This window comes from Athene cunicularia (genome assembly GCF_003259725.1).
Source record: "Athene cunicularia isolate RWA chromosome Z unlocalized genomic scaffold, athCun1 chrZ_part1, whole genome shotgun sequence".
NCBI lineage: Eukaryota > Metazoa > Chordata > Aves > Strigiformes > Strigidae > Athene > Athene cunicularia.
In genome coordinates this window covers 32,647,022-32,667,619 of record NW_020799142.1, presented here as the reverse complement: position 1 = coordinate 32,667,619, position 20,598 = coordinate 32,647,022, and the positions used below count along the sequence as shown (strand labels likewise).

Sequence of the window (20,598 nt, the reverse complement as noted above, 5' to 3'; positions counted from 1 at the left end):
TCTTCTGGGGAAGTGGCTTTGGATTATATATCAGCTGCTATGAGCCTGGTTCAGGACAAACACAAGTAGGATTGTCTCCGGCCTTAAGAGTATGAAAGAAGAGATTTAACCAGGCATTTGTCACAAATGCATCTGTTCTTATCGCCTTTATCAGATAGAAAAGCCCAGTTTTGAGCGGCACAGGCGGGACGCTCTGCGGCCGTCTGTACAAACGCAGGTAGCTGGGCTGAGGCCAGACGCACGGGTGAAGGGTTGGATGCCTTCCAGGTGGCAGGTCTGAATCTGTAAGAGGAGACTGTTAGCTCAGCTATCTCAGGTTGCAGTTCCTCTTGAACCATAATTAATGAAAGATAGACATTCCCAGGCTGTTGAGGTGAACTGTCAGCTGCAAATGTAAATTTATCTGAATTCATTTGTCTCCCTCTAGATCCGTAAAGGTCTGAAATGAGATTGTGATACGATTTTCTTTGTACATACAATTCATTTGCCCTAAATTTGGTTGGGGTTTGTTTTGGGGTTTGTTTTTTCAGATGGATTAAAGAGTGGTGTTTACTCTTCGAGTACTGATATTTTCTAGGCTACTAGACAAATGAATAATTATGTGGCTTGGTGATTTTATGTGCCTGTAAAGGAAGAGTAGTTACTCCCTCTTAAGTCTGTGTTCCTATTAGCAGTGTTCAGTGCCATAATCTTTTCCTTTTTTAGTCTTCAATCACTGTTCTTTTTTCTTTAGTGCTTTGTAAACCACCCAGGCACTATTGTTACGGACCTTAGTCTCGTGTTTTGCTTTTGTGCTCCATTTGCTGCCACAGTCTGGAATGTTTTTTGAGGTAACAAAATAAATTTCCTCCACGTCCCCTTTCCTGCAACATCCTCAGCTTCTGATCTTCTCCTGGAGAGCTTTCTCATCTTTGTCATGAGGATTTACCTTCATCTGTTGAACTGGAGTTCACTGCTGGGATGTGCATCTTCTCTGTGATATGCGTGGGATGTGGAGAAAAACTAAATTACTTTTTGTCATGTTTTTGGGGTTTTTTTTTTTGAAGCTCTTTAGAGTTATTTGAAGCATATTTGAAGGGGGTTGTTGGTGCTTGGACAAAAACTTACCAAACCATGGGGAGCCTTACCCTCCTTCTTGGTGAGGAGCACAGGCCAACCAGAGAATCCCTGCAGGGCTGTAAGCTTTGAAGAAGTTAATTTAAAGGGGGGGGAAAAAAAAAAAAAAGAAGACATTATTAAAAAATGCAGAAAATAATATATTCCAAAAAATAGTCAGTATATAATTGAAAAAGTGGACACACACAAACTAAAAGTAGAGTTCTTTTCGTGTTCCAAATAAGAGTGACCTAGGATGGCAGGAATACTTAAGTGATTGCAGATGCCTGAGTGATTGTATTTACTTATCTGAATAAAATGGCTCCTGTCAGGTTCCCTGTTGAATGCCACACATTTCTCGAGGAGAACAGGTTACATTTTAAATGTTCCTGCTTGAATGATCCTCTATTCCCTGCATTCACATCCACGGCATCGTATGCCCATGGCCCTTTGACAGTGATAGTGCCACAGATTCTTATTTACCCAGCAGCTGCACTTGGCAGCCTGGATTAATTTACATTACAGGTATTAATTACAAGGAAGCGCCATTGTTCGGCCTTATGCTGCTTCGCTTGAGTTTATGAAGCCTTAGGATTGTATGACTGTAGATGAGCCTTTATGCAAGGGACTGGCTGAAAACTGAAGTCAGGTGCTGGTTTTCCTTTGAGTGTTGCAGGTTTTGGATCGCTCTGAGGGTGTCCGATGTCCTACCAAAGTGGTGGAGGAGGAGAGCCCTCGGAATAGCTTGTACCTGCCCTAAGAACTACTGACCCAACAAAGATGCAAAAGCAAATTAAATTTGGGAACCAGTTCCCAGCCCATTGTTCGATACCTGCAGACTGGTCATGAATGACTTGTGCCACTCTGTGGACAGACCCTTATATTAGCCCCAGAGCTGCTCTGCATCTACTACACCAGGGCTGTGTCCTCTCTTGCTGTGTGTGATGGGTACAGCTTTTATCATCTAGCTGGAAAACAGGTATTGGGTCCTGCGATTTGGTCTTCAGGTGGATTGAAGACTGTCTCAAGACGTACTACAGGAATATTTTTGCAAGGCTACGTTTTGTTTTAATGCATAAAAGAATCTGAGGTTTGGATGGGTTAGATGATACGTTAATTACCCCTGGGCCATCCCTCTGGGGTGGCAACAGGCTGTTATCACTACTTAGTTAGCTGAGGCTCAGCCAGGCTCTCTGCAGTGGGACCGCCAGTCTTCCTCAGAATGAGGGAAAAAGTTGCAGTTAGGTACCAGATGTTGGCTGCTCTTGATTACCCTTGAAACCTCTCCCTAATCAAAACAATTCTCTGTATATGTTCTTTTTCTGAAAGAAAGCAGGAAAATTCATCTGCAAAGGGGGTGTTTACTCACTCGGTCCTTAAAACCATATTCAAGAGCGCAGATACCTGAAAATTAATTCAGCCATCTGTGCGACTGCAATTTATTCTAACCTGTCAAATTTTGGTCAAGTCTCGCCAACCTGTCTGTTACAAATGAAGCTGAGAGCCAAGGACAGATTTCCATTTGGCTCTTTGGCCATCAGCACCCTGAAATCCTTTAGGATTGGACATGATAGGCTGTAAATGTGCACGGGACAGCAGCTCATGTCGAACTGTTTCAAGGTTACATATTCAGAGTAGGACAGCACTGTGTGCGTGACCTCAAATAGCACAACTACTCCATATTCTGCTTTTTCTGGACAAAGTTTAGTCTTATTTGATCTATTAATAATGAATATGTTGACAATGGGTGTGTTACACAGTACAGTACTGAGGGGCAGGACAGTCCAGCACACCCAGATCTTGAGGATGGGAGAGTCCAACACAGTTGCATTGAATTTATTTTTTTCCATACTTAAAAGCATTGGGCATTGGTCACCTATTGTTTCTTGTTATTTTTAATATTATGTAAAAAACTGATTGCAAGACCACATCAGGTGTAGCTGTGCTGTATCTAGGACTAAGTCTGCAGGGTCTTTTGCAGGCAGATGTAACTTTTCTCCCTCGCTGAGACAAGAACCAGCTTTGAACTGGAAGGTCAGTGGTTGTGTCAGTTCTGTCCTGATTTGTGGTTGATATATGGTGCCTGAGAGTTTGCATGGGCAAAACCTAAGGGGGAATGGTTGTTAAGGTCACACTGAGCAACTGGAAACTGGATTCCTGTAAAGTCAGATGAGTGGTGAAGCGTGTCTGTGTGGTTGTGCATGCAGAAGGTAGTCTTGCCTTTAAAAAATGAGAACAATATTTATTAGGATTACAAATGAGGGAAGTTCAGCTGAGCAAGTTGCAGGTCAGCAGCGATCCATTAGTCTTTCACAAATTTCCTTGAATCACTGGTCCTCATCTGGGGCAGAGTTAATGAAATCATCCGAGGAGGCTTAGGCTGTCTGTGTTTATGGTGGGTCAGAGAGAGAAGACGACAGTCAGAGAGAGCCACAGAGCAGTTTCCTTCGAAGGCAGGAAAGGCAGTCCGTGCAGGCGTTACAAAGGCAGACTACGCACATGAAGAAGCAACCTGTGCTGGACTTCTCTGCCGGGTGTGCCTGTGAGAGCATCTGAGCAAGCACACACAGGGTTAACATGCTCTAGATACAATCTGAGGTTTTTAGATCCACTAGGACCCAAAACTCACATATTTGAGCTGGGAATGTGAGCTATGTTATTTCTTTTTTCTGCGAAGGAGTCTTGTGTTAAGTCTTGACAGCTTACTGTCCAGAGTTTTAATGCTGGCTGACTTATGAGACACTGGCCTGGCTGTGGCTTGAGGAAGCACTTTGGGCACCAGGTATTGATGCACATGCTTGACTTTGAGTCAGTAGCTACATCCTTTCTGTCCCAATGGGATGCTCGTGCCCCCCAGGGCTGGACTAGGTCTGAACTGGAGCTGCAGCCAATATTTCTCAATAACGGACTGGCACTAGAAGCTCTGATAAAGAGCAGCATTTTTGGTAAAAGGCACCGGTCAGTGATGATGCCCTGTGGGCTTTGCAGCCTGATTTTACAAAGTCCCAGTAGGCCTGGTCCCTCTCTGGTCTCCCCCGGGTCATGATTCAAAATGAGGTGTTACATTTTGGAAACTTCCATGATCAGAAAAACCAAAAAGAGTATTTTTGAGGATGTATAAGGGGGGAAATAAAATATTAATAGGTGTTACCTGCTCATCAAAACTCATTTTATTTACATTGATAACTGGAAGTGTATAATCAGCACAGAAAAATGCAGCTTAATATATTTATGAAATAAATATGAGTTGTTTACTTTTGAATAATGGTGAATAACCCCTGCATTAAGGATGAGGTCTTGCTGCATGCAGAAATATTTTATAAACAAGGTTTGTAGAGGGAGTAATATCTTTTACTACCTAATGATATTACTGGAAAAAAAAAAAAACTGACATGCTATCTGGCACACTGAGTATCCAAAAATGTATTTTTTTAAAAAAACCAGCAGGATTTTAGTCTCCCTGCAAACTCTGCCCAGCTTCTATCACCACGTCTAAAACAAGGCAGCTATGGACATTTTACTTGTAACATATTTTTTGCCTGTTCTTTTGTCTCTAAAGATAGGTAAGGGCGATGAGAAATTGAAATGTAGAAATGAAAAGAAACACTAGTGACTTGAAAACCACAAGGAAGACAAGAGGCACAGAGCTCAGAAATGGGATGGAAATAGAGATTTGTAATTCATATGAAAGACCTCATGTTTGAAAAGAAAAAAATTCTGGAGAGGCATGAGACATCTCTATATCCAATAAAAAACAAATAGCGCAGCATGTTTGTGAAGATGGGGACAATTTTGTCCAACTATGTCTAGTTATTATTTCAACAATCAGTTTTGAAATAAAGTAACTTTATTTAAACATCTTATTTATACAGAGCAAGACTGAGGTACAGTGATAAAAATATTATTTTAAACAATACTGTAAAATTATTGCATTCTCTGTTCAGAGCATAAATATTTTACCCAAGATGTAATTTTCAGTTATTTCCCCAATTTTGCTAATAGCAGATCTTGGGAAAGCAGGAAGCAGATTATCTCTTTTGTGAAATGTCTGCTTTTTGTGGTTTGGGGTTGTTTTGGTTTTTTTGTTTTTTTTTTTTTTTTCATGGGCTCCCACTGTGGGGCTGATCTAATGAAAAATAATGAGAAATCTCTGAGAATTAGATGAACAAAGATTTCTGTGCTGCTGTCGCAAGGTGTGTTGCCCCATGCAAAGCTCCATGCCTCTGCAGCTAAACCTCTATTGTCTCTTGAGCAAGGTCGCTTAAAGCTCAGTTCAAAATGTCATCATCACTTTGAAGTCGCAGTAGGAACATCAGTTTAGCATATCCTACAAGCAAAGACTCCTGCATGTGGTAGATTGCCTCTCACAGGCTTTGCAGAGGGATGATCCAGGCTGAATCCTAATATATTAACTGTTTGGATGCATACTTTGATTTCATGCAAGAGCCACACCAAATGGGGCTGAATCTGGTGGTCTCTGGGATGGATGGGGAGACCGAGAGGCTGAGTTCATTATAGGAGGGGCATGAGGCAGCGGCTGAGGATAATGCAATATTCAGCAGAGCAGACACAATTGTTCCCTTTTCCCTTGTGTTATGCCTCATTGGGTGATAGCAAGAATACCTCTTTCTTAAGAACAGACTTTTAGGGAGCTCTTCTAAGATTAATGAAATGCTGATCCGAGGTGGTGGCAGCCTCCCACCCTTGGCTCTGCCTCTGATGATGTGTGCCCCAAAGCCATGCAAAGGTTCTTCAGCATTCCTCCCCCACTAACACTGTGATTTGGCAGAGGCACTCATGGCCAAGAGCAATGCGAAGCTCTTTCTTCATCAGCATCCCCTGTGCTCCAGGTGTGCTTGTAATCTGCATTTCTAGTTTGAACCCTTGGTTTAAGGAGCTGTTCACCACCTCTGAGGGTGCAGCTCATTAGGAAAGAGAGTTGTCAATTACTCCTGACAGAAATTAATTACTTTCAAGCTCTAAACCAACTCTTTGAATTCAACCCTTTCCTGGTTGGGGAAAGAAATTCTTCCTTAACTGCATGCAGTTACTTTGTGCAAGAACAGGCCATGCTTTTGAGACAGAACTAGCTCCTGGTGAACTCAGCAGGGCTCCTCTGCTTTTAGAGGAGTTGCTTTAGGTTCTCATTAAGACTTGATCTGTGTAGCAATCTCTAGGGTCCCTGCTACTGTGGTAGAGGGGTGTAATGGCTAGGGCTGGAGAGTTTCCTTTTCTGTGGTGTTTGCAGAGACTCCAGAGACAGTCCCCTGTAAGAAAATGCAGTAAGGCATCTCCACCAGAAGGTCAGGAGCAGCTGATCTAGGAAGAGATTGTGTTAGCCTGGTGGGATGGGCTCTTTCCCAGGACTGACAAAAAAATAAATTCAAGTGCTTGCTCCAATCAAATGTGTTGGGATGCCAGATCCCGGCTTCATGCCCTAAACATCGTCTGTCTGACCTTTGAAGGTTGCTCTGACCAAGAAGTCTAGCTGCCACCGAGGAATATGCTGTCAGAAGTGGTATAAAGGAGCTTCCATTTTGACAAGCCAGCGCTTTCCGTCAAGAAGAGATTTTGTCAGACAATTTCGGGTGGGCTGGAATGACTGACTCCATCTGACAGCGAGGAACTGAGGCATATGGACGTTAAACCACCTTCCCGAGCGCGTGCAAAAAAGGCTGTGGCAGACTCAGGTTGAAACTCTGCCTTGCCTGCAGATCCAGCCCCCTGCCTCTCCCTCTAGCAACAATTCTTTTCGCTTTTCACACTAACCACAAATGTATTTCTTTGCCAGAAGCAATTCCAAGACAGTAGCGTTGCCTCTCCTCTACCCGTTCCACCCCGCCTTCTCTTCTGAAATCTGCCTGCTCAGTGCTGAGCAGTACAGGATGGATCTTAAAGCATTGCCACCCTTGGGAGCACTGCGAAAACAGAAGGGTAATTGCTAAAAGTTGCCTTATTAGAAGAATCCATCGCTGCCTACGACTTAGCTCCCTGCTTTTAACCCAGCGTGTTTTTCTTCTGAAGGCTGCGACGTTTCTTATCTGTCAGATGCTGTGCTGCTGCCCTGCTCCGTGGTGGGTCACGCATGACGGAGACAGGCAGGGATGTCTAGTGGGGAGTTCACTGTGCCCCACAGGAGGTGATAACTCTGGGTAATGAAGCACGGTTGACTTTGTTTCCCTGCTTAAATCTGGTGCTCCTGCTGCTACAATCTCAGCAGCTTGTGCATAAACACCCTATCTAATGCCCCAAATATTAGCTATGAGATTTATTTAGGCAATTCCATCCCATGGCATTTCAGGTGGCCGTGATGTCATATTGCTAAATAAACGGCATTAACAGATGAATATCACATGGCTGAGCACTCAGCTGCAGCTTGCAGGTGGAAGGGTTTGTCTGGGATGTATCCATGCATATCCCATGGCTGGAGGCAGGAGAGAACTTGGACAGCAGCACCCAGGGGTGCTGGGGTTGGATAAAAAGATCCTGGCCAATGTGTGGGGCTAGAGCTGCACCCTGGCTCCTCAGGATGGAGACGGCAGTGGGGCCAGCCTAGACTGGGTATACTGGGGAGTAGGAGGTCTGCAGCCCCGTGACTTTCCTCCCCACGGAGTGGTATCAGGAGTGCTTGTAGCATCACAGCCCTTCACCAAAATAAACCCCTTGGCTCTCGGTGGAAAGAGCCTGACTCTAGCCCGCACCACAATATTAATCTTCCCTCTTAGCTGTTGAAAGCTGTGGCTGAGTTGATTAGTAACAGACAAGCTGCTTGACTGTCACACCTCTGCTAAATAAATGCAGTGGGGTCATATCAGTTAGTGCCACCCCACTGCTCCCCAGAGATGGCATCCTGGGAACGCCTCCACATGCCTTCTCGGGACAGCTTTGTGTGTGTCAGTGTGTTGGATGAGAGATGTCAGGGGGAGCCGGATTGTCTCTAACGGAGCATAAAGAAAAGGAAGGTGCTGTAACCACACAGGACATTTGTGCTTGTGTGTTGCAATGGGAAAAGGCAAGACTGCAGGAAATAGTTGCTGCTCTCACTACTGAATTTTTGTTAGCTGTTCTGCTCCTGGCATCCTGCAGTTCGTGCCTCTGAAGCTGCAGATTTCACTTCTAGGAAAGCTCCCCTCTCCGTGCCTGTGCTGCAGCAAGCCTGCACGGATAGATGGAGTCACAGCTTCTACCAGCCGCACATTAGCATTTTGCATGTTCCCGGTGCTAGGAGAAGCATTCAGGAAAAAAAAAAAAAAAAAAAAAAAAAAAAAACACCTAGGCAACATCTTGATCTCTGTTTTGCAGATGAACTCAGAGCCATGTATTGAGATTAAAAAAAAACAAGTGGGTATTTTTGAAAAGATGATGTTACTGTTTTAAATAATGCATGATTAAGGGCTTACAGAATAGGGAACAACATCCACCCATGCTTAAAATGAAGAGTGCTTGACTTCAGCCAGATCTCTGCCTGGCTGCAATGACAGCCTTTTCCTGCATGCTGCTAGCAGCTGAATCGTCACTGTCTTTTTGAGATGTAGCATCCCTTTCTATTTAAATTTGCACATCCACCATGTAATTCCGCAAGATGTGCTGATGTACGAAGCACAGAAGGACCCCTAAGCAGAATGAAGAGCTGCTCTCTCTGCCGCAGCTGAGTGTTGAATTGCTTAGAGAGGGAGAGAGTGCTGGCAAAAATTCAGCATGGCTCAGGATTGATCTGTTTGCTTCCTGAAGATGAAGGAACTAAGACTGTCCTGCGCACAGAGCTGAGTGAGGCAGATACGGGGACTGGCTTGTGTGCGCAGTTTCAGAGTTGGGAGCATAGGAAAAAAAATGAAGGGGGAAACCTGGTGGGCGCACACTCGGCGTGATCCTGTGGCCCATGAAGCAGGGATTTGCTTGTGACCTGAAGTGAGGACCACTAACGCTCTTGGAGCATCTTTGCCCATGGAAACACATCTGCAAGAAGCACGGAGAAGAGGCATGCTGGCACATGCTGTGCGCCCCAGCCTTGCTTTTATTTTAGGGGACAACATAAACCACTTGCAGCACGGTGGCCTGCGATTGCCACCAGCCCAAAATGATAACCCAATGCATTACCCATCTCTGTGGGCTCAGGAATTGGCTCCACCATGAGTGTCTCCGTGATGACACTGACAGCAACGTCGTGTGTGTGCACAGAGCCCTGGGGATCACTCCTGGTGTTCTGAGCAGGTTGTCAGATGATAGGGTGATAAACCTTAGATTTGAAATACAGCCATGCTGAGAAATCTTTCGAGGTGTTGGATTTGATAAATAATTTTACCAGCATTTTTCTTGTTGACCAGACATATTTCTGCAGAAGCTGAACAAGGTGCCTCTCCTGCCCTGTTTTTGGTCACCGCTGCTGATTGCTCTTTATGAACTTGTTCTCTACATGTCCTCCTTGGTGCTCTGCATGCGTTCAGGCATCCTTCAGGACTATACTTCAGAGGCATAAAGCCTGATCTTACAAGGGTAATCGAAGTTCAGCTGCTGATTCTTGTCCTTTTGTGGATCCTTTTATCCCATCAGGTTCTTCTGCCCCCTGATGTGGGGTGGAAAATTAATCACTGACATCAGAATAAATATTCTAAAGGAGGTACAAGGAGCAAAGCTTCTTGAAAAATGTGGTCTGTGATTAAAGATCCCAATGTACAATGGGTCACTTATAGCAGTTTAGTGGCCAAATGGGAGCTATAAATTGCACGATCTCCACCCTTGACTAGCGCAAATGAAATCCTTTATTGTTAACATATCTCTAGAATATTGTTAGAGCTCTGTGAACTGAAGCAAAAGAGTTAAAGAGAAACATTAAAGCATTTTCTCCCTTGTCTGAGCCTGGTTCTGTCCTCCTCTTTCTTGTTATTTAGTATTTATTGCACTTTTATCAGTATTATTTTATTTGTAATGGCATGTTTTTTGTTGGGGCGCCAAGAATGTCAGCTTGATTTTTAGCCTTTTCAGAGCACATTCATTAAAATGTGACAGGTGATTTTCCCTTCTGTTTAGGCTCTGCCCTTGTACTCCTCACCCCGGGAGCTGAGCACATCTTTATAATTCAGGGGATGGTTCAACAACTGCTTCTCCTACACTTGCTCTCACATCCTCTGCCTCAGCAGGAGCATGTGCACCAAAGTGTCTGCTGTCTTTTAGAATAAATTTTAATATACACTGATTATGGTGGAGGAGGCAGGTGACCCGCTCTGGGAATGGTAACACAGAGTTTTTGCTGATCTGTAGCTCCTGAAGGAATTAATTTCTGGTGTTGGCTGGGAAGCCCAGACAAGCTTCTCCCCTAACTTTGCACCTGCCAAAGGGAGAAAGTTGCTCACGATGGATCATGATGCAAAAAGTTTTATTTTTGACAAGGGAGGCATGTGTGAGGTAGCCTGGGCATTGTGTCATTTTGCAGAAGCAACATGCCCAGGGCTCAGAAACTAAGAGGTGATGTAGTGCAGAGCTTCTAGTACCGGCCAGCCAGGGCTCAGTAATACAGGGTGTAACAGATACTTTGTTGAGGGTATATAGGACATCAGGTTCTGTTCAGTAGTAGGTTTTGCATTAATCTTGATCAGTTTTGGCTTGTGTCTTGCTGGCTGTTTTCCAGCACTTGTTCTGCACAGAGGGTATGGCACTAGATGGCTGCCATGGCTGAGTTTGCTTGGGTGAACAAGGTAGTCAGGTTAGACTTCGGTGGTAGATTTTGAAAGTTACACATGATTGTCCCAAACACAGTCATACCGAAAGCCATGGGAGTTTTCTCACTGGATTCAGAAGAAGCTGAGCTCATCCTTGCTGTCCTTTGGAGCCATGTTAATCCCATTGTGATCCCTCTGAAGAACTTGCTTCTCAAACTCCCCAACATGACATGTGTGAAATGTTTGTGGTGTGGCTCGCCTGGCTGATTTTTGCATTGCTTGGTGCCACAGCTCTTGGGCTTTACTCCTGGTTTCCCATTAAATGAAAAGATGGAGGCTTTTTGTTTGTTTGTTTGTTTGTCTTTAACTGGGCAGAGTAGCAGGGTGGTCACCTTCAAATATTTGTTCTCGTGCAGCGTGACTGATTTTTCCTCAAAATACTTGTCACCAGCCAGGCTTAATAGAAGCTAAGCTGCAAAAATAGCTCTAGGGTAGCATTTGGAACAAAGGGGTCAGGTCTGAGCTTGGGGAGATGGCTGACTCTGTAACTCATTGATGTTCTGAAAAAGCAAAGCTGGTGTGTAGGTCCGAGTTCATTTAATACCCATGTATCAACATCAAAATTTTCACCTTCTTCTCATCTATTTCAACTTTCATGTCAAGGCCAGGAACCGGGTGATAAGTTCCTCTTGCCCTGGGCAGTGAATATGCAGTGTTAGAGCTCTGACTATGGATTTTATTCCTCTTACGGAGGAGAGGGTCAGTGTATGAGGAGCCATGGTTCAGACATGCTTTCAGGATAACATCAGCACAACCAGAACTGGTTTGTACTATTACGTTTTGTATCAAGCCAATGAGTAATTAATGTATTGGGATTCTGCCTCTCTCCTTGCAGTCAACAAATACGTGGTCCGAGTTTTTACTGGTGAAGTTAGCGGCAGTGGAACAGATGCGGATGTCTTCATTAATATCTTCGGTGAGAAAGGAGACACAGGTATTCAAATGCAAATAGTTTCCTAAAATATTTCTTCCTGCTCTGCAGGCCTGTGATCTGCACAATACACAGGAGCAATCTGTCAAATGCAGAATAATTTGGCTGAGTGAAAGGCACAACAAACAGTGGTGTTGGCGCTGGCGTTTCTCACATCCACAGGTTCTGGAAGCTGCATCTGCAAACCAGCAATCGTGGCTGGGCTGTGAGCATGACTCAAGTTACCTACCACCAAAAAAACCCAGACCCTGGGAAAACGCAGTATAAATCACCAGAATAAACCTGTGCAGCCACTGCCAGTCTGCTGAGGGATCCAACACAAATACATACTTACAGTGCATGCAGTGAGAGCTGCTTGTCCCGTCTTTCTGTGTCCCTGGCTTGATAATGCTGTCCTTTCAGTGTGGCTGAGCCTGCTGGGCCATTTAGAAAGATAACCTACCCAAGGTTTATACTAGCTGGCTTTAATTTAATGGTGGCAGCTTTTCTCTTTTTTCTCCCCCCCCCCCCCCCCCACTTTAATACTTTTCATAAAGGCAAACTCCTGTGAGATCAGGAAAAGCCAATAGCTCTGGCTGGGTCCTAATCAAAAAAGAAATTGTTCCTGTGTGATGCAGTAAAGGATGCTGTGTCCTGAAATGTCAAAGTCTGCAGCTTTGTGACCAAAGCCTTTTTTAAATAGTTAGGGGATTTTTAAAGGCATTAAAAATAAAAGGGAAATGTGGTGGTATGAAAAAAAGATGCAAGAGCCATCTGGATATATATTTCTGAAAACTCTGAGAGCTGCAAGTAACTGTGACACTAGAGTGAAAATCCTGGTCTTTTGTGTGCTCAAGAAAAGGTGTAGTTTTATTAGAATATAAAGTCCTCTGCCTTTACCTTGAATCCTGGTTACAGAGAGCTGGTATCTGGAGAATATTCGACTCAGTCAGTGGTGACATTCTTAAGTATTTCTTCACATAGAAACGCTCATGAGCCAGTAACCCTTTCCTCCTTGGTTTTTCTCTGTTTTTTTCTCAGGTGTGAGGAAACTGGACAATGACAATGACAACTTTGAAAAGGGAGCAGAGGACAAGTTCACGCTCGATGCTCCGAATCTGGGAAGGTTAAGAAAAATTAATATAGGGCATAATAACAAGGGTGGCTCTGCTGGTTGGTTCCTTGCAAAGGTTAGTTACTCCTCAGACATTTAACCTAAACCTGTTGTGGGATCAAAATGTCTCACTTACCCTCTTGGTTGTTAGATGCCAAGAAATGCAGAGATGTTTTCTGGGCAAAACTCAAGTTTTCACCTTTCCAGAAGTATCTCTACAGCACTTCTTTTTCTGCAGACCGCAGGGCGGGTGACGAAGCACTGGCAGCAGCCTGCTGCATGCCAGTGTGGTGCGTCTAAACCAGGTGCAGCAGGTTCAGATTGGGTAGTTAGAAAATGAGGGACATTCTGTGTTAGGGTACATTGTCAAGCATCTCGGGTGGACTCTGTGGCAGTAAGAAAATCCACTTGCTAAGACCTGAATTTTCCTGCTCTAGTAACAGCTCTCCTGTCTCAGTCACTGCAGTTTGACAGATGAGGGGCAATTCTCCAATCTGGAGCTTCCAAGCCCCCTCTCACTCTGTGGACTTAACTCTTTGCCAAGACGTTAAAGATACCAGAGTCTAAGAGATCTCTGTTGAGTCTGTTCACACTGTAAATTTGCAAAGACTTAAAACTTTGGCCCAATTTCTGTGATTTATCACTGACACAGCAAAAATTATATACCTGCCACGAAGATTCTTTTCTTCCACTCCCCCTTTCCTCCTCATTTTAATCTCCTGCTCTAAGGCATGAAGTTATTGCAGCTTTTAGTGAAACGGTTGAAGGAATATTTTAAAAGGAGAAATCTATGACTCTTTCCTCTATTCTGATTTTCTTTCCTCAGCTGGTGTAGTTTAACACGGCTGGCTTTAATCCATTGAAGATCTGACCCCAAATTTGTAAATCCTAGATAGCAGGGTGACTTAATGTATTACAAATGCAAATATTAGCACATGCTTTTCCATCGTCACCATATACCGTACTAAAACTTATCATGGTGGTTGTGCACGAAAAATGCAGAAAATGAAAAAGAGAGCTGTTGTGATCCCTGTAATAAATAGGGAGGAGGGGTGAACCCACAGAAAAGGAACCTCTCTCTCACATTGCAGATGAAGTCTGCGTGGCATTTTGATGTTGGTTTGGTTGCTTAAATCCCAAAGCCTGAAGTAGTGACTAGTGGCAGCCAACACACTAATCCTATGTTCTGCCACAGGAACTGCTGAGACGTTTGTGATTAAGTAGAAGGCCCGTTTTTCCTTGCAAGTTCAACTGAAAGCTTGGAGGAATGAGTTGTCATCTACCATTGGTAGATGTTTTTCTGTGATTTTCTGCAATATTTGTGGACTCTAACATTGTCACTCCTGGATGAACTTGCTAAGAACTTCATTAGGATGAGATGGTTTTCCACCTCTAAATATACGAATAAACATATTAACAGGAACCCAAAGAGGATCAGCTGGTAGAGGGGAATCTGAGTGTTGAGATTTTTCCTCATATATTTAAGTCTCTAACGTGCCAGCACAGCACCGTGCTCTCATGCTGACAGTCCCATCCTGGCAGACACCGCTGTCTGTTTCTGCGGAGGTACAATGAGAATCGGTAATGCTACAGGCGATAGCACAGCGTGGGATGAGTGACAGGAGGGCAAGCTCTGTTTTCCAAAGAATGGTTTCACAAATCTACCAGAAAGAACAGAGTCTCCCTGTTTGCTGAGAAGTTTTTTTTTTTTTTTTTTTTCTCTGAGACACACACCATGCAGGTGAGTAGAGATTCTGATTTCTTCTTTTCTGGCTGAATATCTTCAGTACTCTTCACTGCTTGTTTAAAATACTGCAGTAACTCTATGGCAAGCTTCAGGAACCCAGAAGAGGATATTGGTAAGAGATGCCTCAGCAGGAGGTGCAAGAAACTCCAAGTGGGTAACATTGGCTTAGTCTGGTATTAAAGGCAAAGATCGTTCCCTGGCTTGTTTCAGTAAAATATGTATCTAGATAGGTCCAAGAGCCAAATCCTTCCAAATGAGAAACTGTTCCTACCACATGGTTTCATGGCTGTCTTTGCCACCGTGGCTGTCTTCCTCCACCCCAGAGTAGCTGAGTGGGGTAACACAATACTGCTAGGTCACACAAACTGATCCGATGCTCTTGATTTGTCCTGAAATTCCTTGGTAATATTTTATAACAAGCTCTAAAACTGAGAGAGAAAGAAGACAGCCTGTTCCCAAAACAGAACAAAAAAACTGCCGTTCAGCTGATGGAGAAGAGTAGCCAGCAAACGGGCTCTGGAGAGAAGGAAGACAGGCCAGCCAGCTGGTCTTGCTAGCAGAGACATCTGGTCTCATACAGTGCGAGAGATGCAGATTGAGTTCACTGGATAAAGAACAGAAAAGAAAAAAGCCTGTTTTTTTACTCACTGATTGTCTGAAATTCTATCATTGCTAATTAGGGAGTGGAAAGGGATCTGCTTGAGTACTGAATACATTTAATATGAGGTGAGAGTGTGTACATTAAGCTTCTGCTCTTCTGTCATCCCTTTGTGTAACAACTTTCTTTTTCTGCACTATTTTGCAAAGTGCTTTTTCCTTTTCTCTTAGGTGATCATTGAAGACATTGGCAATAAATGTGTGTACCAATTCCCAGTTGGACGCTGGTTTGCTTTAGATGAAGATGATGGGAAAATCCAGAGAGACATTCTTGTTGGGGGCACTGAAGCCACAGGTAAAGTCACGGGCTGAATCCATGGTGGGAAATGCGAAGATGCAAAGGCCTAATTAATGCTACTGGCCATGTTTTCTTTAGAAGATTGAATGCCTTGTGCTTAGGGAGACCTGCCGTGGACCATCTGCTGGTGACAGGCTGGTTTGTGTGAGGACCCCTGAACTACCATTGCATTTCCCACTTTCATATCTCACTGGTGAAGCTGCACAGGACCTACACGCTGATTTATCACCTGATGCACCTGGATAAGGGGTTGATGGGCAGAGGATGAAAGATCCGGCTTGTACTTCAGCAAGCTGGTCACCGGCTTTCAGAAAGTGGATTGCTATTTCCACAGTCACCAGTGTGCCACCCAGTAGTGCATATTGTACTTCACATTCCTGACTGGGGAACTGCACATCCTTTTACAAAACAAGAAAGGCAATGCTGAGCCCTAAACCTGGCTTTTTTATTATCCAACACAGTTAGAGCAGAGACAACCAACAGTTATGTCTCTGTTAAAAGAAACCTAGTCAAGGTTCAAAAGAAAATAGTCAATAAAAGAACTTATCATGAGGCAGAGGATTATTTGGATACTGTTCTGCCTGTATTTATTCATTAGCATAAAGGTAAAGAATTTGACTATGCACATTACAGCTGTTCTGTACTTGACTGCACCCTCTTCAAGATCTGCAGGCCTCGTGTTCCCCCCCTGCATGTGCATGAGGAAAGGTCTGGGTGCAGAGTTCTGACTGCAGGATGCATGTTGGGAAAAATTAAAGGAAGCTGAGAAAGAAATCTGGAAAAAAAAAAAAACAAACCAACAAAAAACCCTAATTCATTTACTAAAAGCTTCTTTTATTTTTTATCATTCATGACTGTGCATTTTTTTTCCATGCTCCCATGAGTTTTGTTGAAGATATATGCACAGTAAAACATGCTTGAATGCAATTTTTAATATAAACTTCAAAAAGAGGATTGTTTAAAAAAAGAGTGCGTTCTGATGTTTCTACTTCACATGAAGTCCCTAGTGAAATTTCGGGGTGATTTAAGCAAATGAAGAACTTATTGTGGGCCCCAGATGTTTTAGACATGCTCCCTAAACACTGTTACAGTTACAGAGGGGACTCTTTATTTGATGCCATGACACAGGTCTAAGATATGCCTGCCAGTGAGCCTTCTGAGAAGTAGGAAGAAGTGTTACCTTTCTTAGGCCAACAGAGCTAGAAAAAAAACAGCAAACTTTTATGCGTACAGACTTCTTTTTGGAAATACTTTTCTTCCTTCCCGCTGGGCTAATACCTCTCCCAAGCCTTGTTTTGCTGAGATCTTTAGGCTTTCACAGTGACAGTGAAGGTCCTGTTGGCTTCAGCAGCATTATAGGCTGCTAAGTCCAAGTTTTCAGTGTTTTGTGATGCTACAGTTCTTGCGGCCACTGTTTAAAGCAACTCTTCTCCATCCTCTCAGCATCCTCTGACATGTTGGGTGCTTGGTACCTCTCAAAATGAAGTGATTTAGTTGCCAATTCAATTTTTTTGCCTTTCTTCCCCTAATCACAACATGGAGATAAAAAAAAAAAACCACAAAACCCCCCAAAAAAACAACCCATACTTTTTTTTTTTTTTTTTTCCAATTGGGCCATGCAACAGGGAGTTTGTCTTCACAAACCCGTTTCTCTTGGACAGTCTGAAGATACCTGTGCGTTTCTCAGAGATACGTGTGGAACAGAAGCAAATGAAGCAGTGCACTGTGTGAAGTCAAAAGTTAAAAAGACCAGTGGGAAACTAATAGACCCCAGTGTAAATCCAATCAAAATGATTACTCTCAGCCTTTTCCCTCCCTTCTTTTCTTCCTAACCACATTCCTGATTCCTTCAGGTATTGTGTACAACGTTGCTGTGGTGACAGGAGATATCAGAGGAGCTGGCACAAACTCCAAGATCCATGTAATCCTCCACGGCTCCAAAGGCTTAAAAAACAGTGGGAAGATTTTCTTGGAAGGAGGCGAATTTGAGCGTGCCAGGACAGATCTTTTTAACGTGGAGATAGCTGCTCTTCTCAGTCCTCTCAGCAGAGTCAGCATTGGGCATGATAATTGTGGCGTCAGTTCTGGCTGGTTTTGTGAGAAGGTGAGACTAAATTGTCTGTAGGCAGCTGTCAGACTGTTTTCCTATTCGTAACCTGACCCCAACAAGCAAATACAGTTTTTAAAAAAAAAAACAAACAACAAAACCAAACACCAAACCTCTGCTTTTTTTTTGATTACAATATCCCTGGTTTAACAAGTCGATATTATACATAATGCATGGTAGTAGCTGATTGCCCCAAAGGCACATTAGATGCATAAGTCAATCACTCGCTAATTGGGTTGATTGCTCCTTTGCAGTCACAAAGGTAGAGATTATTGTTTGCTCAGCGCCAAAAGCACCTTCAGATGTTCACCCAAGAGGCCAGACAGAAATGCAGTCTTGGATTGTGCTGAGCATTTCAAAGCTATCATCTATACTCAGACTTTCCTGAAGTTTTTAGATGATGCTTTGGAGCTCAGGGGAAAAAAAAAAAAAAAAAAAAAAGAAAAAAAAAAAAATGGCTGACTACAGCTGTTACTGGGAGGCAGTGGAGCAATATGTGGTGTGAGATTGTCTACAAATCAGCAGGAACTAATGGGAGGGTGGAGAGGGAGGCAGCTGCCTACCCTGAAGCTGGGAGGAAATGCAGTTTTCCTAATAAGCAAAATCAGCTTAGGCTCTCTTTGAAGGCTTTTTGTGCCTTGTGCTTTCTGCAGAACCCTACTGTGCACTGGTGTGGTGGAGGGCATGTGCTGCAGACAGGCACAACGCTGACTCCTGCAGCCACACTGTCTGTCCTGGTTCCCTTCCCCTTCGGGTGTTTTACCTCTTCTTGGTTGACCCATTTTGATGTACTTCTGGAAAAGTGGGAATAACAGGACAGATGTGTCCGAGGAGCTCTACTCCAAATTGGGAATCGTGCAACCAGTCCAGTTCATGGTGGTCCGGAAAACCTGGTGTTGAGAGCAGGACCAAGATCTCCATCTCTGTCTTTGCTGCAGCTACTGAAGTTTTCAGCATCAAAGTGCTGTGGTGAAATGGAAGATACTCACTCAACAGTCAGAATATAAGTGTTAAGCAGATATTCTTTATTAGCAGTGCTGAGGTCACCCTGGGGATTCTCCACCATAAGAGCTCCCCTGAAACAGCAAGGTACATCAGTTTACATACACACAAATCATACATATTAATTAAATTTCCTGCAAAGGGGTGTCTTATGTTAATGAGTTCCCAGAATTCATTTACATAGACTGAGCATGCTTAGTAAAAGTAGGGTGGTCAAGGGAAAAAGTACATGGTCTTCTTCACAGTGACTGTGAGGTAAAGTCCAGGTGTCTTCTTCCTGAATCATCCTCCTAGATTGTATCTGTGTGTCCTTTTGTTCGAGTTCCCCCTTACCGTAGTTTGCCCAAGTGCCCATTGAAGGCTGCTACCAGTGAGCGTTTTACTTTTGTCGAGACAGACAAAGAGGCCGAGGGAAACAGTTGAGGAGTCATTGGGAAACAAACACAAGGAAAACTTTGATGCATCACAGTTTATCTTAATCAGAAATTCATTGGTTTGAGCCCTTTCAGTGGGCTGCCAGTTACAGAATATTCAAACTCATCTTCCCAATCTCTCTTCCCAGGTGGTGGTTTACTGCCCATTCACTGGTATTGAACAAACCTTTCCATGTGGGAAATGGCTGGATGAAGATGAAGGAGATGGTCTCATAGAGCGGGAGCTCTACGAAATGGTGTCCCTGCGCCAAAGAAGACTAAAAAGTAGGTACAAGTGCCCAGGAGTCTCCTGTGACACACACACACACACACACACCCACACACACACACCCCCAGCACCCTGAGTGTCACCCGTGCAACATGACATGGGTAGACCCATGGTCAAGTAGAGGCTCAAGTGAATTGAGCCCTGCATAAGCTTCAGTTTTGAACATCCTGGTTTGGGGAGTTTAAAATGAAACTTTTAAAATATGTTGAAGAATTGCACTTACTTTCTTAAGGGAAGGAATTGGCAGCTTTCCTAAGCTCGCTGGGTTTAGGGCTGCGGCAGCTGCCATCTCACCTTTGCAGACAAGCCAGGCAATGTTTCTTATCGCTACAGAAGCAAACCTTTCCTGTTCCAGATGGAAACAAAACCTAAATATAATAAAAAGACAAACCTGGGGGAAAGTGGGAAGAAAAAACCAACTCTTCCCACTAACTTCAACTTTTCAACTCTTGGCCTTAGAGAAGAAAAACAGCTCTTGGTCCTGTCCGGCTGCCAAATGTGAAACACACGAGCGCTGCATTTGATGCCTCTTTTCTAGAGGGAGGCAGGGGCACGCGTTGGCTGGGAGGTGCTGCTCGGTGCCATGCAGGGCACCACCGGTGTGTTCCCCCCTGCACACGCAGCCCCAGCACCCAGCCTCGCTGCCTGGTTCTGCACCGAGCAAAACGGGTCGCTGCCGTCTGGGCTGCACCAGTGCGTATGTTCGAGCAGGATGTTTTAATTAGGGTAACAGATACAGTTCAATCCAAATGTTTGGGGTGGGCTCCCGCCTAAATAGCGTTTCATTTAAATAAGCTTTATCTAAGCGTTAGCCAGTGTTATAACCGCGTTGCACCTCTGACTCGGTCCATTTACCTAAAGCATCTGCAACCTTTGACCCTCTATTATCAGCTCTGATTGTTATTGACAGGCTAATTCCCCTGCTGCCGCAGTGCAGGAGATAGACCGAGAGCATTAGCCTTGAGAAATCTGTGACCTTTAGCTGCCAGATTATAGAAGCGTAAGACTTGGGAGTTAGAAAAGACCTATTATGTCATCTCGCCTATCTCCCTGTGCATACAGGACTGTCCCTTTCTGCAGAGCTGATCAAAGCTTGGTTGACCCTCACTTTGGGTATCCATGGTGAAATGGCTTCCTGCTCAGCGTTTGCAAGCTGTTCCCCCAGTGGATTGCAGCTCGATGCGTAGTTTGTATTGATTCTCGGCTTTTTTTTATTCACACCCCCCCCACACACACACCCCCCCCCATCT

At 44.0% G+C, this 20,598-nt stretch overlaps 1 protein-coding gene across 4 annotated transcripts in view; it reads left to right on the top strand.

Moving 5' to 3' along the window:
* LOXHD1 (lipoxygenase homology domains 1) overlaps window positions 1-20,598 on the top strand; it is a 145,813-nt gene that overhangs the window by 30,325 nt on the left and 94,890 nt on the right. For all 4 annotated transcript variants that reach the window (XM_026865647.1, XM_026865648.1, XM_026865649.1 and 1 more), the window contains 5 exons: window positions 11,647-11,745; window positions 12,763-12,911; window positions 15,411-15,534; window positions 17,391-17,641; window positions 19,209-19,344. In XM_026865647.1, the coding sequence (XP_026721448.1) occupies window positions 11,647-11,745; window positions 12,763-12,911; window positions 15,411-15,534; window positions 17,391-17,641; window positions 19,209-19,344 (759 nt within the window). The remainder of the gene's footprint in view (window positions 1-11,646; window positions 11,746-12,762; window positions 12,912-15,410; window positions 15,535-17,390; window positions 17,642-19,208; window positions 19,345-20,598) is intronic.